Source organism: Pempheris klunzingeri, chromosome 17, assembly GCF_042242105.1.
Source record: "Pempheris klunzingeri isolate RE-2024b chromosome 17, fPemKlu1.hap1, whole genome shotgun sequence".
NCBI classification, from domain to species: Eukaryota; Metazoa; Chordata; class Actinopteri; order Acropomatiformes; family Pempheridae; genus Pempheris; species Pempheris klunzingeri.
In genome coordinates this window covers 18,446,461-18,473,960 of record NC_092028.1, presented here as the reverse complement: position 1 = coordinate 18,473,960, position 27,500 = coordinate 18,446,461, and the positions used below count along the sequence as shown (strand labels likewise).

General features: G+C 43.9%; 2 protein-coding genes across 3 annotated transcripts in view; one reads left to right on the top strand and one right to left on the bottom strand.

The window, feature by feature from the left end:
- Positions 1 to 21,109, bottom strand: part of aatka (apoptosis-associated tyrosine kinase a) — a 32,098-nt gene extending 10,989 nt beyond the window's left edge. The window contains exons 1-4 of the mRNA XM_070847472.1: positions 20,955 to 21,109; positions 20,061 to 20,176; positions 8,044 to 8,177; positions 2,513 to 2,654 (exon numbers count right to left, since the gene is read on the bottom strand). Coding sequence (XP_070703573.1) covers positions 2,513 to 2,654; positions 8,044 to 8,177; positions 20,061 to 20,176; positions 20,955 to 21,109 — 547 coding nt within the window. The remainder of the gene's footprint in view (positions 1 to 2,512; positions 2,655 to 8,043; positions 8,178 to 20,060; positions 20,177 to 20,954) is intronic.
- Positions 21,110 to 22,757: 1,648 nt separating this feature from the next.
- LOC139216823 (immunoglobulin lambda-1 light chain-like) lies at positions 22,758 to 27,290 on the top strand. 2 transcript variants are annotated; one of them, XM_070848053.1, is made up of 4 exons: positions 22,758 to 22,873; positions 22,966 to 23,295; positions 25,804 to 25,833; positions 26,769 to 27,290. In XM_070848053.1, the coding sequence occupies exons 1-4, from the start codon at positions 22,834 to 22,836 to the stop codon at positions 27,092 to 27,094; spliced, it is 726 nt and encodes a 241-aa protein (XP_070704154.1). In that variant the 5' UTR covers positions 22,758 to 22,833; the 3' UTR covers positions 27,095 to 27,290. The 2 variants fall into 2 exon arrangements, 1 of the variants encoding a protein (XP_070704154.1); XR_011585583.1 differs by lacking the exons at positions 22,758 to 22,873; positions 22,966 to 23,295 and adding exons at positions 24,155 to 24,266; positions 24,352 to 24,416 and having other exon boundaries at positions 25,497 to 25,833; positions 26,769 to 26,885.
- The last annotated feature ends 210 nt before the right edge of the window (positions 27,291 to 27,500 follow it).

Below are 27,500 nucleotides of genomic sequence, written 5' to 3'. Positions count from 1 at the left end.
CCACTGGTGCGTTCCACGGACGCTTCAGCCCGGCCTTATGCTCACCCACTGCCCAGCCGGCCTAAATCGGGGCCATTGTTTGGCTCGCTCACTCGCACGCTCACGCTGCGTCTCCTGGTACCCAGTGCACCAAACACACACACACACACACACACACACACACACACACACACACACACACACACACACACACACAGGCACGCAAACACTCAAATGGGGGAAACACACAAGGCCCATTCTCCGCTGGAACGCTGAGCAGAGGTTGTTACGGTGATAACAGACCCACACTTCTCCACCCCAAACCCCTGAGCCTCCACCACCCCTCCCTGACAGAGAGAAACAGGGAGAGATTAAGAAGTGGTATTCTTCCAAATGTGGAATGTGTGAGCGTGAGTGTGCATTCCCGTCCCACTCGTGGCATTCCCAGAGGAGATAGTAGGGTCCAGTGAGACCAGTGGGGTCGGTGGGCCCGTGGAATGACACACACACAATCGCTTCACACACTCACTTTGATGTGTAGAGCCTCTGTAGTGGGTTTGAAAGCTTTACATGACCTCTTGAATAAAAGATTAGACCAACAAGTGAAAAGCAGGACTGTCAGATCAATGGCAATCATTGTACTGCGTGTTAATTCAGATGTATAAGTGATGCTTAGTTCATATAGAATACACCATTCATGGTTAGAATATGAACCACATAACCGGTCTTTTTGTTCAGTATGCAATTACTATGCTCATTTTCACCGTGTGTATGTCACTGTGGGGGTGGATCATTTACGACATTTAATGTGTATGAAGGAGCCTCTTCAGTCCTTGACAAGCTACAGGTAATTTATACTTGAAATAAATCTGCATGCGTATGACAGGCTGCAGAAATGATACACTCCCGTTACTTTAAATCCCTCAGTGTGCACAATATGTACAAAACAGAAGTTAATATGTTTTACTGTCTTTACATAAGAAAGGAAGAATGAGTACAAGGCTTTTTTTTCTCTCTGACTAAGTGAAAGGAGACATTCTCTCTCTTTCACGATCTCATCTCCTTTCACCATTTACCCATTCCTCGCCCTGCAACACCTGGGCCAATCATACTGCCGTAGCTATGGAGGACAGAGGGGAGGCTAGTGATTGGCTGCGAGCCTGGGGCTGCCTGGTCCAATCATTGCTGGAGCTCACATCCTTGGATGCTGAGCCCCAACTCACCTCCCTTCTGGCTGAGCACGGCGCAGCACAGACAGCCACAGTGAGTCATACGGGGAGAGGCATTTTGAGCACCCAGTATCTGGCGTACACTGAGATTCTCACACACACACACACACACAGACACACACACACATACATACATACATATTTTAGCAGGCTGGGTTTGAGGCAGAATCACCTGAAGAAGAGCGAACAGGCTGCGATGTTGCTGGGAAGGATCATGGACGTCAAACACAAATTAAACGTAATATTGACGCACTGACGTTGGATTATGCAAGACTGAAGTTAAATAGGTACAAATGTCATATTAGATTCATGTGAATTTGACGAAGCATACATTTCTGAACACGAACACGAACCCCAGACACAATGTACACCGGGGTTAGGTCGGATTCCTTCCCCTCCAGTGGGCTGCAGTTTACACATACAGTATGCATCGCAGCACTGCAGTAGGTCGATTCCTAAATGCATTACACAATGGACAGATGTCTGTCCCTTGTTGAGAGAGAGGGGAAGAAACAAGAGACATATGATACAAGATAACAAATGAAAGAGGCTATGTCTGTTCCAACTGAGGTGGAATAAATGCACTCAGTTTTATCTCATCCAAATCAGTATAGCGAGCAACATGTTACGTAATCCATGTGCCCTGTGCTCCAGAGAAATAGCAACCTTTCTTAACAGAGTCTGTCAGTGTGGCAGGAATACACTCTTTCTGAAGAGCCGGGAACAAGTAGTGAGATATGCAACACGGAAAAAAAAGAGAAGAGGAGAGAAAATAGGAAAGAAGAAATGAAAAACACCAGGAAGCAAAGCAACAAGTTAGAGGAAAGGAGATCAAGAAAAGCTAAACTCAGGTTATCTAAAGTGCTCAGCCTCGCTTCTTGTTCTTCCCAGCGGTGACTCACGGTATTGAAACGGAAAATCTGCTGCGGCCCAAAAAGCATTTTCCCCCTAAACAACCATTCAAAAAGAGACTTCTGCAAAACAGGGCACCTCCAGCTATAAATGTGGTCAATTATTACTCTTTGTGTTGTACATTTAAAAGCCACGGGGGTTTAGTCTTTGTAAAACAAAGCCCAGAAAAGTTTTTTTTTTTTTGCTGAACAAAATCCCCACCATTACTGTGCATATGACCTGTTAGCCAGAAGTGGTTTTTGGCATATATGCAAGGCAAGCAATTCTCACTGGACTGAGCAGGCGCCATCTTTGCCTTTGGTATCCAGTTCAGATAATACATCTTCGATTAAAAGTCCAAGCAGGTATAACTTAGAAGTGTTGCGCATTTATGGTGTCGTGTAGTTTCTTACTGGATCTGCCAGGCTGCTTGGAAACAGGCAGGGAGACCTCAGTGAGGGGAAGGATGTAGACCTCCGGGCCATTCTGGGAGGAGGGCGAGGCCAAGGCGGAGAGATCTGCCTGGTACTCTTCTCCCTCAGTGTTTTCAAACTCCTGGTGCAAAGACACATGCTGGAATTAGTCATCCACTCACAGCCATCCATCCACTGAAGCAGTGAAAGCATTCAAATGCACTGAGGCATGCCTGCCTAACCCTGTACATTAGTCATGTACATTGAAGGGTGTATTGTCTCCGCAAAGACTCTGCAGAGGCAACACACTGATGTGTGTTTAAACTTTATACACAAAGCCTTTCTGTCTCTCATTCTGTGTTTTCTGTCTTCATCATACACATTCCCATGTAAAAAAAACTAAAACTTGGTCAACAACTGGACTTTAAATACTTCAAATACTGAAAGTAGAAAAAAATAAAGAAATAAAAGATGATGGATACAAAGATTCAGTTTATAGTAAAAAGCATTTTGGCATTTATTTTAACCCATGAGGACTTGTTGTTGTGTTAGTTTTGGAAAATATCTGAGAGGAAACAACAGTGTCCTGATGATTTTGAGCAGAACAATGTAAACTGTGCTGTTATGTCTGTCTGGACATCGCAATAGTACATCATGAGCCACAGTTTTTCCATCTTCGAGATTTGTATGTGCTGAAAAAAAATAGGATTTATTGCACAAAAATACACAAAATACCTGGGAGTAGGAACCATCAGCTGCTGTGCAGAAAAAAAACTAAGTGCAGATTAACCCCCCGTCCTCCCTGCTGAGATGGATGAGGATGAAGAGTGGAAAACAGTGACCCTCTCTCTCTCCAACCCTACACACCATATCCCGTCTGTCTGCTTTATCCCTGCTACTCCTCTTTCTACCCCCATCATTTGTTGCTCCCCTATAGTGATCTGTCCCTCTAAACCTCCGTACAGAATGTAAAGGAGTGTTGAGCTCAAATCAAAAGTTAGGTCATGCGGTCTAAACTAATTTCAGCGTGACTTCAGTGTGAATTGATACTTTACACATAAGAGGAAAAGAAATCTTGCATTGACCTTTCCTCTAATTTTCCTCCTCCACATGTAGCCTAAAAAATGTCCTCAGTGACAGAAGTAGCTGTTATTTAGTGCTTATAACACAACTGGCACGGATCAACCCTCTGGCTATGCAGTACATGCTAAAGCAAACAGCAAAGCAGTGGAAGATACACAGCCGAGAGAGGCAGTATGTTAAACAGTCAACTAGACAAATTGGATAATCTGCAGCGTGAGGCGTATCACAAGGTATTGTAACAGAGTATTGTCACGGTGAATCAACAACTCCACGAGCTCATATGAGAGCTGAAGAGTCGCATATGCTCAATTACAACTTCTGCATTATTATCATTACATATTTCTGTGTATTCTTCTGTCATGCTCCTTTAATTCTCTGTCTGCTTGGAAAGAGTGCAGCTTTTAATCAGCTTGATTTACAACATCTTTGAAGATGAAGTTCACTTTGAGCTGTGAGTATGGTGGAATTGTGTTAAAGATCCCCTCCAGGCATGTTTTACATATATATATATATATGAAATGCTGTGTTTGATCTAATAAGCTGTGTCTGATACGGGTTTCCCCCATTACCTTGTAAATGTCCTTAAAACGCCATTTCCTCTTTCTCCCTCATTAAAAACATTTTTTTTTAATGAGTTGCGTGCAAGTGGGGGTATCAGAATGTAATGAATTTTTTCCATTTCAGGGCTTTATTGGCAAGTTTTGGGACAAATGTTGCCAAAGCGTCAAAATATTTGGACAGAATACAATAAATCAGCAAAGACAGATAACGTTAAACACAGGAAACAGACAAACACCAGGAATTCTCATCAAAATCTACCCCATATTATTAGCATATGTTTCATTCCTGTGACAAGACACATTTGCATATTAATCTGTGGACATGGGGCAAGATTTTGGTACTGGAAGTGTTCTGGTTTCCATCTGTACGTCCGAGTCGTATTGACCAATCATGTTTGAGTGACAGTTCATGTGGAAATCAAAAGATTCAATCTGAGAACCCATCAGCTATTATCTGACAACTCTTTAGGTTTTTAATGGCTTTTTTATTTTTCTACATTCAGCTAAACTGTCAGTGCTCACATAGTGTTATCTGTTACCAGGATACCTGCTGGACGCACCGGAGCAGCTGAGACTCTGGCTCTTACCCTCAGGGGCTAAAGCATCCTGAGACAATAGCCGGTGGCTTCTGAGATCAGCTCACGTGTGGCGGTGTTTCTGCGCTCCGTGCCTCAAACCACCGAGATACACGACTTCACTTTACTTCCAGTGTGCACGGACGAGGGAGAAAGTGTGAGGAAAACAGGCGGTCAGAACTAAATTTAACAAGAGGTGAGGTCTGATCCGCATTACTTCATTACACAACATGAACGAGTGATTAGACTGAACAGAAACTGAAGTAACCAAGATCAATTATTACTTTTTTAAAAATGTATTACAGCAGACATGGAGAGCCTCACAGCTTCCTCTCTTTCCATTACACACATATACGGTTCTTGAGTCAAAGCCAACGCTGTCCTAACTGTGCCCTACCACATGAACATCCCATAATAATCCAAGTCAGTTTTGTTAGCAGTTTCTAAGGCTGTGACTATGGTGGGAAACTGGGCTGGCAATGGTGCTCTGTTCACAACCACTGAGCCATCCACTCATCCATCCTTTTGCCGGCTAATGAACTTGCAGCAACCACAGAGGTAAAGAAAGCAGGAGAGTTAGCTGCAGGCTGGATTAATATGAAATATCTGAATGGCTCATTGTGTGTGTGCGTTTGTGTGTATTTACGTGTGTCCTAAAACACCCGTGTGTGTGTGTGTGTGTGTGTGTGTGCGCGTAGGAATGTGTGTATGTGTTTCTCATTCAGAAGAACCATCTGCCACTCTCCCCTGAGCAAAGTGTGAAAGCGAGCACCTGGCTGTGAGTCAGTGTTGCATAGCTCCCCAGAGAGCCTTCAGTTTAGAAGGCACTTAATGCCCCGCCTCACTCTGCGCTCCACTAAGAGCACCGCGATGCAGAGGAATAATGAAGCTCTTTGGATGGCGCAGCAGTGTGATTTTGCAGTCCCACACGACTGCACACCTTACAAGTGAGCTGTTGAGTGACGAGCTGGTACCAAAGAGAGGGGAAAAGAGTGGGAGCCGTTTAACCAATCTGTGATGTTTTCTGCCAAAGAGAGCTGGATGAAGACTAAAGATTAAAATTACTATTACACTGGCATGTCTGAAATGACACTTTATTCACTGAAGTCACAATTTGTTATTTTTAACTGTCTTAGCATAACACCAAACATATTTTCAATTCAAATTACCTGAGATTTTAAAATTGCTCCTTCCTTGCTATTGTAATCCCTTTCATTGGGTTTTTGTTTTTCAAATGTCGACCACACTTTCTGTCATGTTGTGAGTCACATCTCTGCACGGACACTGAAACAGCTCAAATGAATGCTGTTGTTCCAGGAAAAACAGACAATCTCCACCTACTCCTTTGTACAAATTATGCACAGAGACGAGGACAGTGAGCTAACAAATGTCCCTGCTACTTTCGTCCAGTGCTTTTTAGAATGGCCTGGCAAAATGCAGAGTCTCAAAAAAAAATTTTGTAAAACTTGTGCCACCTTTTTTCTTATATATTTACAAAAACAAAAAAAACAAACCGAGACTGTGTGTTGAAAGCACATAGGCGGAGTGGCATAGCGATTCATAACTATCACTCTCAAACAAGATATTTCCTCTTGCTCAAGGGCAGCTGCATTCACCCTGAACACTCTGATAACAGGGTGCTGTGAGACAATATCTCTGCAGGAATCAATAGTGTCATATCAACCAAAGGGTTTATGATGACAAAATGAATCAACTCTTGTCCGATGCAGCTTCAGCAGCTGGAGCCATTCTTCTTTCTTTAGTCTTCTCCCAGTAAAAACACAATGCCAGTGGAACCCAGACACAGACCTAGACGCCCACTGTTCCTGCAGGTTATTAAAATACACTTTCACGTAATGAGGCAGAGGCAGTCTGGTGTGGGAAGGACACTCACACACACATATACACACATAAGAGAAGTCCAGAAGCTGTTAATGCTGCCTGTCTATGCTGTGCTCATTAGTGACACTGTTATCCCCGCAGCATCTACCTGTTCCCACTGTTCAGTACGAGTGCTGAAGCGCAGACCTGACTCTTACCACGTACGTAAACAAGAAACACTCTGCTCTGCTCTCATCCTCTGTTTCCTGCTTCCCCCAGCTCCTTTAATCAGCCACAAAAAGCCAAACGGGGGTTTTCATTCCCTCTATCTACAATATTCCTAGCCCCCATGATTCTGTGCGTGAATTATGTGGGCTTGGAATTGAAAAAATGATTTGCATAAGTAATCTTAACAGACCACTCTGCTGTTCAGTTGGGGCTGTAATTTATCTATTCTACAGCTAAAAGGGTTAGAAACATTAAAATGCATGACCAAAATGAAAATATGTTTTGATGTTAATGCCATAATATGAGCAGCATTTTAATTGGGAGCTTCTAAAGACAAGCAGCAGCAGCAGCCAGCACAGAAAGCTCTCCTCCTCCTGCCTCTCCATATGCCCCCTGCCTGTGTCAGTCTCTCTTAGCTCTCATCAGCCGCTCAGTTCGGCGCTGATGTTTGACACAGCATGGCTGAGTCATGCTGGCAGCTGAAGGCAGCACAGAGACAATGTGTGCCAGCCTGGGATGGGTAAGCATTCTTGGTTCACTTGCAGTAGCCTACAATGAGGGAATAGTCCCCAGCAAAATACTTCAGTATCAAATGCTCTTACTGTTTGTCTAGATTATGGAGTTGGGCAGATCAATTCTGAGTATTATAAGTTTTAAGTATAAAAAAGTAACAAATAATGTGACGGTGCATTTAGCACTCAAACTTGGCACACTTGTGCATGAAACAGACAATTAACTTATCAGACAATTAACTTATTAGTCGATTAACAGGAAAACAATGGTCAACAAATGTCAAGTAATTGCAAGTTCCATGATTTACTTTTCTCTGTTTATCCTTGTAAACTGGATATTTTAGGGTTTTGAATTGCTGGCTGGGCATAGCAAGACATTTGGATTCATAAGCTTGGCCGCTCAGAGCTACTTTTTTTGCGACATTTCAGAAAAAAATAATTACAAAAATAATCAACAGGTTACCAAACGATAAAATTATAATCTTTAGATGCAAGCCTACTTTATTTCTAGCGTTGTTAAGCTTATTAAGTTTATTTGGTGGCACACTAAAAACAGGTTGAATGGCAGTTTATTAATACATAGATGTTTTTTTCATGCCTGTGCAGCATCTCTAAGTACTGGTACTTCTTAACGTTGTCCCATTCCTCTTATTTTCACTAGTAACTCACTGACCAAGATTTCCTTCCCTTCGTCCCTCCCTCCAGTTTGTGCTCTCCTCACCACTTACAGCAGGGGGCAGCAGTGAGCTCACCTTGAAGCCTATGTCGCCCTTCTTGCAGCAGAGGCAGGCCAGCATGAGGAAGACGAAGGTGAAGAGGCCAGAGAAAGAGACAGCTACCACTGCCAGGGACGAAGGCCACGACAGCTCGCTCAGCGGAGCCCCATCTGCAACATCAGAGGATGATGCCAGTGTTAAAAGGGCGGATCTGTGCCGAGATCAGACAGCAAACTGCACAGGAAATTAAAAACAGCATAAAGAGAACAGGGATTAGTACACACACAGACGATTTGTGGCCATTTTATTGGCAGCTTGAAGACAGAAGCATGTGACTCATCATTAGCATTCTCCTCGGCTTCCTATTCATCGATGGAAACTGTGACTCTGAATAAGAAGCCACCCCTGTGGCTTAATTACAGTAGTTTCTATGCACTATGCACTTTGAGACATGGAGGCTAAAAGTTTCATACCACCCACGATCACAATTACTGCCTTTGGATAATAATTTATTAAAGCAGCAGAGGAGTAGGTGTAGTGGCTCATTCTGTCCCAATGTAAACTGTGATGAAGGGAAATGCTTGCTGTGGATCTATAATCTGCTTTTCATTTTCTGCAGTGCTCTGTAAAAATCGCTCTCAAAGCAATGTTTATAAGTCAAAGTACAACCCGAAATTCATTTAACTGCTTTCCAGAACAATGCACAACATGCTATTAAAGCCCAGCGCACAATGAGACGTAGTTGTGTTGTGTCAGTGCACAGCATTTTGAAAAAAAGGGTCTTAATTCAACCGCAGTGAATCAAAGAAATGTTGTGACCAATCAGCAGAAAGCGCAAACATGCACATTGCGTGTAATTATTTCTCTTTTGTTATTCGAGATCTGCCACTGTTTTATTGTGCACATGTATGCAGCGCACACGTGTCCGCCTGTCTTGCAGGAGCCGAGGACAGGCCAGAGGGCCAGATGTCACAGCTTGGAGCACCTCCACGTAATCTGATTTACAGTTTTAAGCCTCCTGCCAGCGCAGATGAAAAAGAAGAGAGACAGAAAGAGATGGGAAAGCAGGAGAGAGGAAGTGAGACAGAGATTGAGAGAAGCTGTGGGAGAGGTTTTGGATAGACACAAACACATGCAGACGCGAGATACTAGTAATACCATCAGTGCTTCTGTACTGGATATAATATATTCACATTTCCTAAACTATCCCTTTTTTTTTTTTTAAATTACATTATTATAATGATCTATTTCTTGGGAAAAAACTCCACATGTACATGAATTTCACTGATATCCCCATCAAGGCCTGCTGTATTAATCTTTAACCAAACACTTTCATGCCTTTAGCAAACGACAAATGGTTAAGAGACTCAACCTCAATCGATAAAGTAGTGGACACATTTTACTACAGCACCAAACTACTGCCTGCATTATCCGTCTACTGGGAGTGATGAGGAGGTCTCTACTGTAGCCTCCATCTAATAGAACACCTCTAGAGGAAATAAAACATGCACATATATCTGACTTTCAGTCATATTTAATGCTTAAAGATGAAATAATGGAGTATTGATTTTCTCATTTGCCAGTATGCATCATTTACTACAGGTAAATGCCCGTGTCTTTCAGACAGCATGCCCCCAGTTTGAAACAGACAACTAATGAAAATAACACTGGTGACATCAATATGACACCATCGGGGTTGTTTCCTCAAACTTAAGATGACTCCCTCCAGAGCCACAGAGGACATTATACTAATGTTTTCACAGGATGAGTAAGCGGAGCTTTCATTAAGGTTGTGTTAAGTAACGTTACATTCGCATGCTTTGTGATTAGCTCTCCAAATGATGCTCGCAGAACAGATTTCGTAGTTGGAAATTCTGGAGCTTTCCCTATTTATAGACCGCAAATCATTTCTCATGTTCTCATGGTGATAGTAACTTTATTTTGGCATCTGTGCTCCAAGCTCTCACTCTCCACAGTTTTTCTCACATGTATTCTTGTAAAAAAAAAAAGTACCCTCCCTAAAAAGCCCACTAAACCCATAGCTAAACTTAACTAGCCAACCACAGTAATCTGACAGAGCTCCCCCGCCTGTCAGCATTACACCATTATACCAACATGTCTACTTTTGAAATGCTCATGCAGTTACCCACGTGGATGCCATTTTTATTGGCACCCCCTTTCTATATGTACTGTATTATATCTATCACAGCCTGTTAAGGAGGATAGGCAATATGTCCTCAATCAAGGGTTCCTTTTATTTGTCTGGCCTTGTGAAGACAACACAAACACCCCAGTGCTCATTGGGTCTACTGGGAGTTAGCGGTGTTCAATGCTTGTGTGCGAGTACTTTTCCAGCTCAGTGACTCAGACCCAGCAGTCCTTACCCATTTGGCGACGGGGAACGCAGTGTTCCAGACCTGACAGCTCCTGCGGCCCCAACAGCACTGCTCCAACCAAAGCTTGACCCTGAGGTCGCATTAACAAAGCCCATGCACACACTTGCACAGGCAGCAAACACATGGACAATGAAAACAGACAGGCACAATGCATCCACGTTCCTACTTGAAGCCTGGTTAAAAAAAATACTGTGTGTGCGTATGTGCGTGGGCACTGGCCCGCCAACACATCACCATGGTGACAACCTTCCTGGCTGACACATATTAATTGATTGGCGTTTACGGTGCAGTAAACGCTCATGTCCCCTCTTCATTTTCCCACTCTTGGAAGAAACACATTTTTGCTGATGCCTCGTCCCCTGGCACTCTGTCCTGTCTATTTCCCTGTATTATGCTGTAACAGCTTGTGGTGGTGTGTGTGTCTGTGTGTGTGTGTGTGTGTGTGTGTGTGTACGTGAAAGTGTCTGTGAAATGGAAAAGAAAGAGATTACCAAGCTAAAGCGAGCAGTGCCCTTTCTGGATCCACCGCATACCACAACACACAGCCTGAGTGGGTGGTGAGAGGACACACTGTGTAGAGGTTGATAAGGGAAATAGGGATGATGCTCTCCTTCAAATGTGCATATTCTCAGCTTCTATGGAGTCCCTTTGGTATGCTGGTCAAACAGCAAAGAATTAAAACGCTCTTTTCTACGTGTGCATTCTTCCCCTCTGCCATTATAAAGCTAAATTACCAGCATCATTTCCAAAGCAGCTTTAGCACTTCATAACCTTGTTATTCAGCCATTCAATGGAAATTGGTAAGCATTTTTTTTTTTTTTTTTTTAAATATGCTGCAGCAATTACTTTCATGAACCTGTAGATGTGTACTGGGATGGATGTGAGGAGGAGGAGGGATGCAGTAGAGATGAAGCACACTGTGCAGATGGTGCCAAAACAGTGATGACACATGCTGAATCAGAGGGCATGGGGACTCAGGGCTCATATGACACAAAACAGACATATACATGCTGTCATTTCTGGAGGAGAAGATTAAGTCTGCTGTCTTTATGTGCAAGCACTGGGCTGACAAATTGCTCTCGTTTCTCTTAGGATATATTCTATATATTCTCATACTGCCCTTAACGCAGCATTGTTCTATTTTTTGCAAAGTTTGCAACATCTTGTCACATTAACCTTGAGGTAGGAAATGTGTGATCTTGTCCACTTACTCCTCAGTTGGTCCCATTCCCACCACAAAACCTCAGTCATCTTGATAAGCCGTCTACCTTGAAGTTATCGAGCCTTGTGCTGGTGTAAATGGCAACTGTCCAGCCACTGGATAGATAGACACTAGATAGGTCAACATTTTACTCTTTCACAGATAACGGAGGAATCCTGGAAATTGGCAATTCACTCCAAATTCGTCTGTAGTCTGGAAAAGCAAATGACTGTATTTCCTGTATTGTGTAAGTATTAAAAAGGGACCATTTGTCCTTCTACATTTGGAGCAAGGGCTGTGCTTGCATTCATGTGACCCACATGAACACTTGTGTCAGTGTCAGGTTTGGTGACGACAGGGTGATGTGTCTGCTATGCGGGCGTCTAGATCGAACCCAGCCCTGCATTAAAACAGTGCAAGGAGCTGTGCTGGTGGGGTGTGTCGTTTCAGGTACCGATGAGACTATGAAATACTACCCAGTCAAGTCTGAGGGACAGTTTGAAGGTTTATCGAATGCCAAAACACTGCAGAATGGGAAGTCATCACAGCGGCAATTATTTTATCTTTCACAGGTTCGACTTTGGCAGCACCATCTGCATCAGGACCCCCCTCTGAGCCACTCAGCGGTCCCATTCAAATGAATGGGGAGACTATGTGTTTTCATGCAGTGCTGTTGAAATCATGGCTCTTCCTTTAAAAAAAAATTACAGTTCATTCACTCCAGGTAAGGGACAAGCAACCTTATCAACCTTAAAAGACTCCCACTATCTCTGCAGAAAGCAGTCACGTCGTTATTGCACTCAAACAATATCTCCAGGTCAAACAACCTCTTGCTGGGGATTTAGTCCAATCAGACATTGGCTCAGTTGTAAACAGCCTCTCAGACCCAGTCAAGGACTCCTGGTATTTCACCTACATTCATGAATTCTTCACTGGTTATACTGTTTGACATTTTTGATGAGAACTGGTCATTGTTAATGGGTGAAGAAAATATCTCTCTCGCGATTCATCAACTAGCGAACTACTGTTTGGGAGTTGTTGGACTACTCCAGTAGAAGTTATGACTCGGCCTGAATGCCCGAGTATGAATGAGTGCATTCTTGGCTGGGTGTAGACTCCAGGTAAGACACAGTTTGGGGAATTCCCTTGAAGATTTGAAGCAAGTTATAGAGACAAAGGATGTTTCTCTGCTCATCCTTTCACCACCACAGCCCTGCGCAAGACAAATGGTTTGAAAATAGACAGACACATGTTTTTAAGTTGCTTCATGCAGGTATACATATGATTTCCCTGCACTGTGGCATTTTAACTCATAAAATGTTCTTTTTTTTGCATGTTACAACTACAACAGATGATAAAGCCTTTGATAAGTCTTCAATTACCACCACCAGTCTAATATGGTCATGCAGAGGAAAGTCAGTGGCTCGATTTTCACAAGTGCGACATTTGGAGAATCCATCTCCCTCTCTCTCTAAAGAGCTGAGAGAGTGCGACGACCCTGGGTCCTCCATAAATATTTGAGAAGCACACATTACTTCACCAGCTGCGCGGCGAAATGAAAATAAAGCACTTAAAGCCGAGCTCATACCCGCTTTATTAAAAAGCTGCCTTCAGCATTGGAGGGCGATGAGCAATGTCCTGTGAGACGGGAGGGGAGAGCGATGGAGTCACCCTGCCACCTCCACAATTTAGACAATGCGATTAATGGGGGGAGGAAGAGAGAAAATAATGCGTCGGTGTGAGGAGAAAGAATGAATGAGGGGGCTATTGCTGTTGCTTGGTATTTGCCAAATGTGAAACTAAACGTCTTGCTTCATTAAGTCAGACTGTACCACTGTACTCGTGGTACTGATCGGTTTCACTCGACTAACCTATGACCCCTTCAGTTTGGGTTAATAAAGTCTGGCTCATGCTGTCAGATGACATGCAACTGAATTATAGACGTCGTCTACTGACCACATCAATGCGAGAATATAAACTAGAAATAGAGACGGAAGTGAACTGAACAAAAGCAAGCCTGTGTTACTGACCGAGGCCGACATAACTCACAACAGTGAGAGACATATAGCCACGTAGAGAGACGAAGGCCCAAACAGGAAGCAGGAAAGCTAATGAATGCTCAATTCAGTAGTGTGTGTGTGTGTGCGCTCATGCGTCTACGAGATGAGAATGTAGTGTGTTGAGCACAGCCACTGAGCTCTTCATGGTAGATCATAAATAAAGCATGCAGCAGTTAGGTCGGGCTCTCTGTTGTGTGCAGCTGAAGCAGCTACACGCCAGGTCTGCAGCTGCTGGGGTACTTACTATGTATAAGTACCAAGTATACAGCATAGAACTCATCATGCATTCAACAAATCTGTTCCAAATGGACACGTGTAGGAGAGGGAGAGTGGACAAACGAACCGAGGAAGGCCATCTATAGAAAATAGGTTTTATTCAAGGCAGAGTGAGGAACCTCCCACTCTCTTATGAAGGCCACAGCTGAGCCATGCACCCACACAGAAAGCCCAGGCAAGGTGTAGCACTGGGCCGCATAGGATAACTTTGGGGTTTCCGTGGTAACTGGGAGCAGCGGGCTGTTATTTCTGCTCTGGATAACAGCAACCCCTCGACAAAGTTCACGAAGAGGAGCTCTGACACACCGCGAGTCATGTTGTATGCTTTAATACAGACCGGCAGAACAGAAGCAAATGTCTCTCTCCCTGCGAGTTGCTGCATTCTCATCTTCCCTCTGCTGTCTTTCCTTTTTTTTTTTTTTACTTCAGTCTTTCTCTCTCTTGCTGGTTGCTATGCGTGCACAAATGGACGCACACACCGTTTCTAGTTTTTGACCGAGAGACCAAGTAATGACAGTGCTGCAGGGTGGGAACTGTGCCAAACTACACACCACTGCAATCAAATGTCTTGAAAAAAAAAGTGAGGGGGAAAGAAAGAGAGGTACAATTAGGACCCTAATTAGTATTAGATTGGATACAAATATGGACGTGTATTATGCAGCTGGTGTGTTAAGTAACAGTCTGATGTGTGGTCAGTGGCCACAGAATGAGCCTTGTGCCTCTTAAAGCTACAGCAGCCAGCATGATGAGGTTGTTCCAGCCCATCCATATGATGTAACACACGATGTCACAATTATCTGACACTTTGCCACATTAAATTGAAATTGTTCTCAAAACTGGAACACACACAAATACTGCAGGACTTAGAAACATATGCAGTTGGCATTCACGACCAAGCTAGTCTTTGGAGGTCAGTGTCGCTGCATGCAACTGAAAACTAGCCACCCCCATTATTTAGCACCTCAAATGCCTTCCCACTTCCTCTCAATGCTCCTGATGGGTGACTATGAAAATGTGTGTCGACGTGAGGAGGAGAGAGACACAGAAAGAGAGCAGAAGGAGCCCCAAATCTCTCCGAGCATGCGTTTACATTCAGGACGGTGCTGCAGGGGCAAACAAACCCTTCCATCTGCAACACATGCACGCACACACGCACACACACACACACACACAATGGTGATTATAGAAAAAATGGTAAGGAAGTGCAGGGAGTCAGCACACAGGATAGACAGAGGTGGGCAGAAGAGTTCAGTATATAAACGAAAACAAGCACATGCAGAAAGCTACAATGATCTGACCTGTAACCGACAGAGCTGACTTCCTGTATATAAGCCAAGCTAAATATTGATCTACCACATCTTTATTGCTTTTGTGGACGTGTAAATAAAATGCGTATCATTACAGATAAATCGTTGGCTCAAGCGGCTAGCTCATCTTCGGTGTCAAGACATAATTTGAGCACCCTTTTTTAAACAACTGTTCTATATGTATCAGCGTCTAGGGATGCAGAGTGGACAGAGTTGGTCGTCCCCCCCCCATATTTCACAGGAGAAGTCAGCTGTGCTCTGACACAGCCTTCCACAGCTTCCCAAGAGAGAAACATGTCTGACAGCAAACCTCTGCTACAGGCTGCATGACAAGGGGAGAGAGATCATGAGTTAGGACAGAGGGAGGGAAAGAAAACGCTCCGGAGCATGAGGGGGAGCTAAAGCAGAAGGTGATGAGGGCGGGCCGAATATAGAAAGGTGCAGAGGAGGAAGCGTAGCGCAAACACTCACACGTGTGCACAGATATGTCAGTCTGAGGAAGGGCTGACAGCAGAGAGAACAGCGTGACATGATTAATAGCAGGGTACGGTATCCTTCCCCGATCTACATCCTCTCTGCTGCTCCCTCGTCATGTTCTCAGTGAACGACTGCAGATGGCAGAGGGATGCACTGGCCTGCAGAGAGCCATGATAACTGTCATTAACTGGGAGTGAGAGCCCAGGAGGACCACCATGGATCAGCATTACAGGCCTGTCATGTCCGTCCCCAGACAGCCCAGGCAAGGGCACGCTGCTGGCAAGACACAGGTCTGAATAGCAACGCTGTCAAAGCGGCTAATAAAGGTTTGACCAAGGCATTGCATGTAATGGCGTTGTAGCATTTAATGTCCATATTTCATTCATTTGAGACATTTTTGTGAATAACGCAAGCACAAATGATTGCAGAGGAGACTGGCAGCCACTACTGGCCTCTGTTCTGCATTTTGCATTGTGGGCTGTTGGTTCACATTTGGAAGGAAATCTGCTGAATTGGGTGATTATCATTCAGCACAAAAAGAATCAGGGCCACTATTCCTTCTGCACGAGTGGAACAAAAGCTGTTCACAGTTTAACACACTGGCAAACAGACAGCTGAGTGAACGGAATGACAATATGTTTATCCTCTTGAGACGAGACATGTGACTGAGGATTCTTCGCAAAAAGAAGCAGCACAGTTTATAGTAAATGTGAATTGTGATCAGGAGCAACGCATTTTCTTAGACAAGATAACGAAACACCGGCTGTTTAAAAATGGCACATCTTCATCCCTTTTATCCCCAAACAACAGCAAAGGCTCAAACAATTTTATCTGCATTATAGTCTCATCTGTGATTAGAGCATTTGCACACAGACTTAACAGAACACAGCTCTGCAAACACACACCAGGAAGAGGTGACTGTGCACTCGTGTTTAGGCCTCTGACTGATAAACACAAATTAGATGCATGTGCAAACCATATGCGGACATAGAAATATGCACTTGAGATGACATTTCAGGCAGAGTCTCATGATGCAGACAAAGACAGCGAGTGTGTGAGAAGCCTGTGCCTGTGCGTATGTGTGTGTGCAAGACACACGTTGGCACCTATAGTTTTCCTGATGCACATACTCCCTTTCTGACATATGCAGTGAATGCACAGTTGCAATCTTCCCACAAATATCTTGGGTGAACCCACCTGAAGCAGTCCACCCCTCACCTTTGCTTCATTATTAGCAAACCTCTCTATCCATGCACCGCAGGGTGTGGAACTCAGGGAGCTTTAGCATTCCAGTTCAACGACAAGAAACGATACTCGGTGATGACTTAAATATTGCATGGGACCCTCTCTCAATAAATTACCTATGCAACTGCACGCATACAAGCCCTTGACGAGTGTGACACCTAGAAAACCCACATCATCACACAGAGAGCACATAGAGGAGACGTAGATGGTTCCCTTGACTGCTTAAATCCACTTCTTTCTAATTCTAGTTCCCCCAGAGGCAGACTTATGTAACTAAAGTGCTTGGTGTTACACATGGAGAGATGAATAATCAAAGAGTCAGCGGTGGCTGGCTTGTACTGACCGAGTCAGTGGGAGGAGCTCTGAGAGCAAGTCAAGAAACCATTTTTAACATCTATCCAACCCGGTATCAGTACCGCCGTGGTTATAGCCTGCAGCGGTGCGTCCATGTGAATGCGAGGTCACGTGTAAGCTTTCCTGCATGTGGAATGTGCATCATGCAGTATGCTCTAGCGTGTGTGTGTGTGTGTGTGTGTGTGTGTGAGCGACAGAAAACGTGCATGTGTTCATTTGTGTCAAGATATTGTTCGTAACATGCAAACTGGCTGCTGCTGCCACCTCCAGGCACCAGCGGAGACTGCCTGCTGAAAGACAGTCGACCACAGTGCTGCATTGTCAGCTTGTTGATGTATCAGCGTTGCCTTCCAGGTCAGTCTGTCTTCTGTTTGCCCTGACAGTAAATTGATGCGTATTAATTCTGTTTGTGGGATGCAGCCAGGTTTTTCAAATAGCTACCCTTCACGAACACGCGCGCGCGCACACACACACACACACACACACACACACACACACATCTGCTCCCTCTCCTGTTGGGAGAGCTCTCCGTGGTGCTGAAGCAGTAGTAAGCCAGGTGCAAGCTGCACTTGTCACTGGTGCAGAATGCCACATATACTGGGCCACTTTCCCCCCAGGCCGCACACATACCGAGCCCTACTTGTGCAGGTCCGATTCAGTCTGAAGATCCTGCAACGATGTGTCCGTCCCTGCTCGTGTGTTACATAATGCCATGCGATGTGACGACTGACCTGTCTCTGTCTGGGTGTGTGTTTGTGAGTGTGTGCAAAGGTAGAGCGCGCTGTGTTCTTACACAGCCCGGGGCGTAGGCAGGAAGTGCAGCTATGGAGAATAGCTTGAGGGGTGTTATAGTATGCTGTTTGTGAATGTGAGTGTTTTATTAATCCACTCTTTAGCCTCAAAGACAGCACATTCAGCAACTACTGTTGACTGAATGCTGCGTGTCCCTCCCCTTTAAGGGACTCTAGCGTTTCTCTGTCCTTCGCACTGGCCATGAAAATGATTGGTTCCTCCTCACACGCCCCCTCCATCGCCTAGACAACATTGATTCTCAGTCCAATTACTAGGACGGAGCAGGCTCGCTGGTGAGGTGCTGCTCTAATGAGAAATGTAGATCACTACGACGGGGGAGTGACAATCAAGACTCTATCCTCTTGGCCCAGCCACATACAAGCTACATGTGTATGCTCACTCACGCCCCACCCTCCATCTGAAACCAACCAATCCCAACGCATGTGCGGACTCTATCCTAACCTGTCACTGAATCTATTCATTCACAGTTACCATCAGCTGTGGAGCAAAATCATTCATGTTTCACTGCACATTCCTGAGGAGACATCCTCAAAAACATGTGCTCTCCTCCTGGAAGAAAACACAGAGACAATTGAATTAGAAGATGCCCCAGAAGAGCCACAGTTAGGAGGCATTTTACCCATAATTCAGCTGGGAACCTTTATCTCGCTTCAAATTAAAAGCTTACACTGCTCTGGCAGGCTTGTATCATATTCCACTGCACAGAAACAGGATTAGCCAGCTCAGCACCCACTACACATTCCACACAGAAAACAGGGTTTGTCATGGTTTTCCAAATATCTAAACACTAACTCCATCTCTGTGTCTATTTGCAGTAAATTTTAGAGCAAAGAGAATAGAATATCATCTGGATCAGGTCGAGATTATTTACGAACAAGCCCCTCCAACCTCAGTGTACTCTATACCTGTCCCAGTCTAATATTGAACTGGAGATGTATCTATTAATCTAAATGTAATGTAACGTGTTCTTAAGTATCCAAAACTGTCATTTATTTCTTGCCTTAAGCACAGGAACCTCCCCAGTGCACAGGCACAGACAGCATACCTCCTCCTGTAAATAGCCTTTTTGACTTTAAATGGAGGCCCCTCATAAGGAACAACAGAGAAGAGAAGCAAAGCGTGAGCAATGGGGAGTCACAGGAAGGTAGATGAGGGTGGAATAATCGGGGAGGGATCAGAGATCATGGAGAGTGTGCAGTTTGGGGAGGACAGATTAGAGCCTGAAACTTGAGAGCCACTGAGCTCACCGTCATTTGTATGCTCGGCACACTGCGCTCAGTGCAGGGACCCTCTCAGTCCTGTTTACACTTTCACACAGTTATTTATTCTGCTCTAATTCAAGCCCTCACACGGGCTGCGAGCGCGGCCATGACTTCCTGCACTGCAGCACCACCCGGGCTCTCCTTCGCCAAGGATCCCATCACCCCCAAAACGACACCCATGGGGATCATTAAACACCGCATCCAAATGGGCACCAAGAGCCGCAACCCCGGGCAGCAGAGCCACACACTCCTGTCAGCGGGTCACCTCTATAATGCTGCACACACCCTGATCATAGCACACATCCAGCACACACACCCACACGCTCAGCTGCAGGGATGTGTGTGTAGGACTAAGGAGATTCTGTGCAGGCACTTTTAACCCTCTTCACACCAAGCTACGTGGGATTAAATGTAAAAACAAGCCAAGCCTGAGCTAATCCGGTGAGGTTTGGGCTTCCTGTGGTGGTGATGATGAGGATGATGTTATGGAAAAGATGCAGCTGGTGTTTAACATAATGATGTATGTGCAATGATGTAGCAGCAGCACTGTGTATGGCCTTGCACCAAACAGCACAATTCAGAGCTCACTCAGCTCGATAGGAAGAAACATGACAGTCACAAGCAGGTCCGCAGCAAACGCCCTCATCCAGTCTGACCCTTACCTGTATCAAAGTGGGAGCTGAAGGCAAAGCTGGGATTGAAAAACGCCGAAGACATGACAATCACATGTAGGGCAAAGAGCATCCTCCTCGCCGCGTTGCAGGAAAACAGCAGAAAGCTTGAACACGAAAAGGTCGAGAATAGATTCCCGACTCAGGTGCGTTTAAGATTCAAGTGACCTGTAGCAGAAACGGCAATGCGCAGCATTTTATTCCATCGCGCTTCACAGAGAGACCCCCGAAAATCCTGCTCCACCTTCAGCTCGAACAGATTTGACGACAGATGTTGACATTTCACCACATCTGTTAGTTTACTTCTTTGACAACAAAATCCCGCCTCGCGCCTTCTTTCATTTCACTGCTATTCTGGACAGGTTTGCTGCACCTACTCGGTCACCCGGTGAGACGCGTATCCGTTATTTACACCAATTTATCACACTGGAAAACCTCGACCGCTCCAGACACTTGGTCATCTCCCATTTGTGTTCCTTTCACAATAAACCTCTGGCTGCTCCTCGGCCTCTACTGCGTGCGAAACGCCGCTTTGGGAACAGCTGCTGGTTCGTTTTAAACTGATGCGTCGGTGGGCGATGCGCATTTGGATTTCAGCTTCTTTCCAGAGAGACTGAGCGACATCTTGCACCAGTGTCAAGCGACGTGAAGTGTAACAGCACTTCCGTTTGCACATTTCAAAATAAAACGATGCACGTACCCGAAGAGTGGAGGTGTTGTTTTATTTTGAAGACAAGGTCGCACAGTGCTCCGGCTTTCTGTGGCACGCTTGACGCGCCGATTTAGAGGAATCCTGTGCGGTCATTTTGGGAATTTAACTAAAATGCTTCCATATGTTTCAACTTTATCTTAAATAGGGGGGGGGGGGGGGCACACATGCATCACCATACCTCCTTATACTGACATCCCACCAGGTCTGAGGCGAGCAAGGACGCAGGGGGCGAGGTGCCGGGTTGAGGGTCACAAGCAGCCGGACAGCAGGTTACACCAACATGGATGGAAAGAGACTCTGGGCCAGAAAAGGAGCCTGCCGGGTCCATCGTCGGCAGGTTGTTTCCTCAGCACTTTTATTTGCAGCACACAACTGAGACGCAGAAAGGAAGTTACTGAAACAGAGGTGCAGGCTGACAGCTGACATCACAATCATGACGCGGGAAAACTGAGCAGCGCCACTAGTGGACAGGTGAGGAATAGCAGGCAGCAGCACCACCAGGGGTCACCATGACGACAGATGCTCATGGACTGTGGTTATGTATTAAAAAAAATGTCTAAAGTAAAAAACATTGTGTGATTTTAGCCAGAATTTTCTGTTTTAACTCCACTGAAAATAATAAAAAAATAGTACATAGCCTACTAGTCAGATTTAACCTTTGATACTTTCACACACACACACACACACAGTCAATGTGGATGATTTTGCCGTCTCCATATTTACTGTATGTGCACCTTTGCAAGTGATGCAGAGGCTGGATGCACACACGTGCGTGTCTGAGTCAAAGCGAGCGTTTGTTGCCTCTGTTGTGGTTGAATCATGCAAATTGTGTGGGACTTAAATATTTATTATGATCTGTATTTATTGAGAGGAAATTGCTTGTTGATCATGCAAACTGGCACCAAATGCACAGACCCCAGACGTGTTGGAAACTGTCTGCATCCCTCAGACAGAAAAGCTTTGCTTATGCCACATTCTGTGCTGCTGTCCCTCTTTCTCTCAGCCCCCTCCACACACACTCACACACACTGACCTTATGTGTGGACCCTCTGTTATTCGACAGCAGTAACCAGACCAAAGTAAAAATTTACATCTAACCCGTTCTTATCATCATCGTGCTGCAAACTATTTCACCACGTAGGCCCATGTGTTGTGTTTTTTACTCATTTGAAGCCTCGATTGATTAATCAATGACTCAAATTGTCTATAATACATTCTTTGCATGCATTTCTTCCAATAGATGAAACGTAGATTACTTCCAAAAGATGACAGTAAAAATGGGAAATAGATAAAGCTCAGGGTGTTGTTATTCTGTTCAGTGCACACTAGAGTGCAGCACTGGATTACTGTTCAAAAGACGAGGGGAACACTGGCACTGTCGCAAATGGTTTAAAAGGGACACATGCAAATAAAAGAGAAACAACCCAAGATTTCACCAGAAGTGTGAGCTCATTTGTCAACTCCTCCCTCTGACATGCAGGATGCACCTGCAGGCCTCCAGTCTTTATTTAACTTCATGTAAATTAAGCGGTTAAGTGTCAGTTCTCTGTAAAACTGCCCTTGACTGATGTTTTCATTATCATCATTTTCCATTTTTGATGTATATATTAGTGAATGGGAGTGCAGAGCCACAGCTTGTGTCCTGTCATAGGTGTTGCCTTGTAACTTCTTAAAGATTTGTGAGTCAGATAAAGATGATTTTTGTCAATTTCTCTTCAAGCGCAGAAATATAAAGACTCAAAGATTATACAAACTTTGTTGCATGTCACAGTCCCAATCACTGGAAACTGGTCAAAGTACCAATTATATTACAACAAAACTGCAGGAAATCTTTTCAGATCCAGACAATATAACAATTTGGTAAGTAAGACACACGTGTCAAAACCATGCAGATGTGACCAAAGCTCCTCCTCCTGTCGGCCTCTCTCAGTTTCAGTGTTGGATTAAATTGCTCCTCCAGCTCCTCCTCTCCTCATCCTCCAAAGCCTCTAATCTGTCTGCAGTCGGCTCACTTTCCAAGTTACAAGGCCGTTCTCAGCACACACTGACAACATGCTGGGGACCCTCTGCACTCTCATGGCTGCTCTAACATGTGAGGAGGCTGACTTACTGCAGCTTTGAGCTCATGCTGGACTCATCAGTCTGTGTGCGTCTCTTGACTTCATGTCATCTTGTTGTTTCCAGGTGTGAGTGGTGTGACGGTGGTGACACAGAAGCCTCCTGTTGTGACGCTGAGGAAAGGAGAGACAGCCAACATGGACTGTAACCTGGGGACTGTTACTAACAGTAGAGCTTGCTGGTACAAACAGATTCCTGGAGGAGCTCCTCAGTTTGTACTGAGCTTTCATCACAGCTGGAGCTCTCCAACCTATGGCTCTGGTTTCTCCTCTCCCAAATTCACATCTACTCATCAGTCAACGTCAGATTATCGTCTGACCATCAACAGTGTGGAGGAGGGAGACTCAGCAGTCTATTACTGTCACACATGGGACGACTCTGCTAAGGAGGACGTATCACAGTGATTCACACTGTGACAAAAACCTCCTCACTCAACACTTCTGCTTTTTCAGACTCTGACCCACATCAGCTGGTGACTGATCTGTCAGACAAGCCTGGTGTAACATCTCACTCTGTAAAATGATTTGTGCTCAAACATTTAAATGCTCTTATTGGATTCATTCCCACATTCATGGATGAAAGTGCGTCGTCCCTTGCACACATGCTGTAATAATTTAAACTCAGTCATAAATTCAGTCCTCAAATTCTGCTGTATTTTGTCTCTCATAATCTTTAAGGATGGTTACAGACACTGATCTCAGTGCATAAAATGTGATAAATATTTCCGTATGTAACCAGATAGATAATATTTAATTCATATTCAGGTAAAACACAAGCACATGAAAACACTACACTGACCTTATATCAGGTCCCTTTTGGATTATTAGGAAACATGTTTGTTTGGTGAAAAGAACATTTTGACATGTGAGGGAGCTGAGATTAGAGGTCAGCATTGTTTCCTCCACACTTTCTTATTATAGAATAAAAGAGTTTACTTCACATCCCACTGTGATGGAGGAATATGAAGTGATTGATTAATGATGTGAATTAGAGGATCATTTAAAGGTGAATTTAAATGGAGATTTAATCAAGAAGTTCACTGTAGTTGATGATACTCAAGCAAAGGACATGAACGGACTTCAATCTGCTCATAAACATGAAGGTTATGAAATATGAGATTGTTGGTATTCAGTGATTTCTGTGACACAATGTGAAGCCACACAGTTTAGTTTGAGGATGAAAACGGTGTTGAGTGTTGAAACTCCTCCTCCTGCACTTCTCCTCTCCTCAGTGTCTTTATAAGCTTCAGTCTGTCTTCTCCTCACACTCCAACCCTGCTCACCTCTCAGCTGGACAGTGAGGGACGTTTACAGCACACACTGACAACATGCTGGGGACCCTCTGCACTCTCATCGCTGCTCTAACATGTAAGATCTTCTTCTCCTTCCTTTTACAGTCCATATTTTCACACACAAACCTTTCGCTCATGTATGTTTCTCTGTATGTTGGCAGGTGCTGATGCAGCAATAGTTCTGACCCAGACGCCTGCTGTCCACGCAGTCTCTGCAGGACAAGAGGTCGTTCTCAAATGCAACATTGAGAGAGATGAAAACTATGCTGTCAGTTGGTATAAACAGGTTCCTGGTGAAGCTCCTCAGTATGTTCTCGAATTTCACCATTCTGACAGTTCACCCAGCTATGGATCAGGTTTCTCCTCAGACCGATTCAACTCTAAAGCTTCATCAGACGTAGATTACCAGTTTATCATTAAGCAGGCAGAAGCAGGAGACTCTGCTGTCTATTACTGTGAAACATGGGACGACTCTGCTGATGAGGCTGTATCACAGTGATTCACACTGTGACAAAAACCTCCTCACTAGCAACTTCTGCTTTTTGACTCTCTGACACACCAGCTAATGCTCTCTACAACTACCCTACATGAGACTCTCAGTCTGCTCTTAAAAGACCAATTTCATGTCAAAGCTAATAATGAGATTCCAGTTCATTTCTATGGAAAGTTATTATCTGTCATCACTGAACATAAGAAAATACTTGAATGTTGTTTTCTGTCTCTTTGGGTTTGTTGTGTGGACAGCACAGTGAAAAAACACAAATGAGTGATATTTTATACTTTAAAATCATCATCAGAGGAATCCACAGAATGACAAAGGTTACAAGATGGAGATGAAATTGGATTCAAATTCACCATGTGATCTTTTTTAATGAAGAATTCAGACAACTGTACTAAAATGCAAGAAGACATAAACATTTGTGTGTACACTACACCTTCCTAATAATATAACCTTAATGATGGAGACCAGAGCCTCTTTAGCAGCTCATATGGTGTGGATGGTCACCACGTCAATACTTTTCAGGTTTTTTTCAAACATTTGAATAAAAAAATGCAGTGAACATCACATTTCAGGCTCATTGACACAGAGAGCAGTGGGGTCTGTGGGACCTCCAGCAGTGTCAACACAACACAGAGTGAACATGTTGCAGGATGAAGTAGACAGCCTGAGGAGTCCTTTCAGACATTTTTCAGTGCAATCATGTCTTTAACTTTAGAGCAACTGGTTTGAATGAATTTGATTGTTTGAAGTTGACCTTTGGCTGCACCAAGTGAAACATAAAGTTGCTCCATTCTGTCCCTGCAGATTTAGCTGCACTGTCTGAATGATGCTCTTTTAAAGGAAGAGGATTTTCTCCACTAACATCAGACTGAACTCACTGCTGATATCTGGACTTTTAGCATCTCCACCATGAAGACCACAAGATGCAGCAGAGGATTCAGAGTCCGTCCTCCAGTCCAGCAGCGTTTTGGAGTCGAAGCAGATGATGAAGTGAATGAGATGCTGACAGTGAAAGTTGGTCTCAACAGGATGTTTCAGTTCCTCTGCCCTCAGCAGTGACAGTCAGGAGGTTTTTGTACAGCCGTGTATACAAACTGAATCACTGTGGTATTCGGACAAGGCAGCAAGCTGATTGTGACAAGTAAGTACTTTTTAACTCCTCATCAAACAGGACAGATTTTCTGTTTCTGATCCATATGAAGAGAAAGTGATTCACTGCTTTGGTTGATAACTGTGTGACATGTTTAACATGTTGTTTGGTGAATAATAGATGGACTTTTTTACATCTCATTTGATACCTGACTGTGTCTTTGGAGACAAAGGGAAGATCTGCAAACAATCACAACATTTTTAAACACGTTTTACTCAAAAGTGTTTTGGTGGTTGAGAAAAAATGTCGTCTGGCAAAATGTAGAAGATTTTGTCTTAATTATTTTCACAGCGTATCACATGTTTTAACACATGTTAAATACAGTATGTCAGATAATCTGTCAAGAGTATTTTACTTTGCTACATGAACTCACAAATCTTTTACAGTTTAAGGACATTTTTAAATCGTTCCTGGATCATTGTGACTAACTGAAGTTAATAAAAGTGACTCTGACTTAAATAATCATATTACAATTCAAATAACAGTTTGTTAGACACAGATGGTCATTTTATAAATTTGTTTCCAGCATAAAAACTGTAATTTAATATGTTTCCAAGTTTGTAGATTTTGTTTTACAAAGGGTTTAATTCTTCAGCATGTTTGCAACACTGAAAAGTTTTTGGAGGATTTGGAATTTTTCTGCAATGTGACTACTGATAAACTGTAATTAGTCACATTGACTGAAATGATTGTATCAGATTCAAAATCTATTTTGAAGACACAAAGAAGGCGACTTTATGAATTTGAAAATTTATTTTTTTTAAAGGAACTCTGCTCATATATTACTGATGATTTCCAAATGTTTTCCTTCTTCAGCATGTTTGTTATTTTGCCGTCTCAGCTAATAAATGAACGTGTTACCGTCACTCTGTGTATTAATGATGTGATTTCTAGATGTCTGATGAACGTCCTCTGTGTGTTTACAGGCTCCAGCCTCTCTCCTCCTGTCCTGACAGTCTTCCCTCCGTCCCGTGCTGAGCTCCAGTCCAACAAAGCCTCTCTGGTGTGTCTGTCCAGTCAGTCTGTGCCTTTTGCAGATGTGACCTGGTTGTCTGCTGGGAGTCCAGTGAGCAGTGGGATCTCTACCAGCACCGCTGCTCAGCAACCAGACCAGACTTTCCAAATCAGCAGCTATCTGGCCATCCAGACGTCAGACTGGGACATGGACAAGGTTTACACATGTAAAGTGTCTCTGGGCTCCCAGACTTCAGAGAAAAACATCAACAAGTCTCACTGTCCCACTGCAGAATAGTAGAGGAGCGCCGGGACCATTTCAGATCTGCTTCTTTACTGTTTGAGCTGTTTGCTCATCACAAGGTTCACATGTTAGGAAAGATGCGTCTGTATGCTTGTAACAAGTGTTGCGACAGTTAGGTGGAGGTGTTGTATCAGCTGTGCAACTGCTGCGTTTTTAAAGTCTCATGCAATAAAAAAAACCAAAAACAAAATTGCGTCATAAAAGTGATTTTATTTGCTTGAAATTTTGAAAACATCATTTCAACTTCATTACCTTCACTTGCTTTTACTTTCCTCCTGATGATCATCTCACTGATAGTTAGTGGTAATCAAGGACACAGTGATAACAGACATATTTCTCTTTAGTTCTTCCATGAAAATGTATATTTCCATACAGAAAGCTACTTTGTTATCAGGTCTAT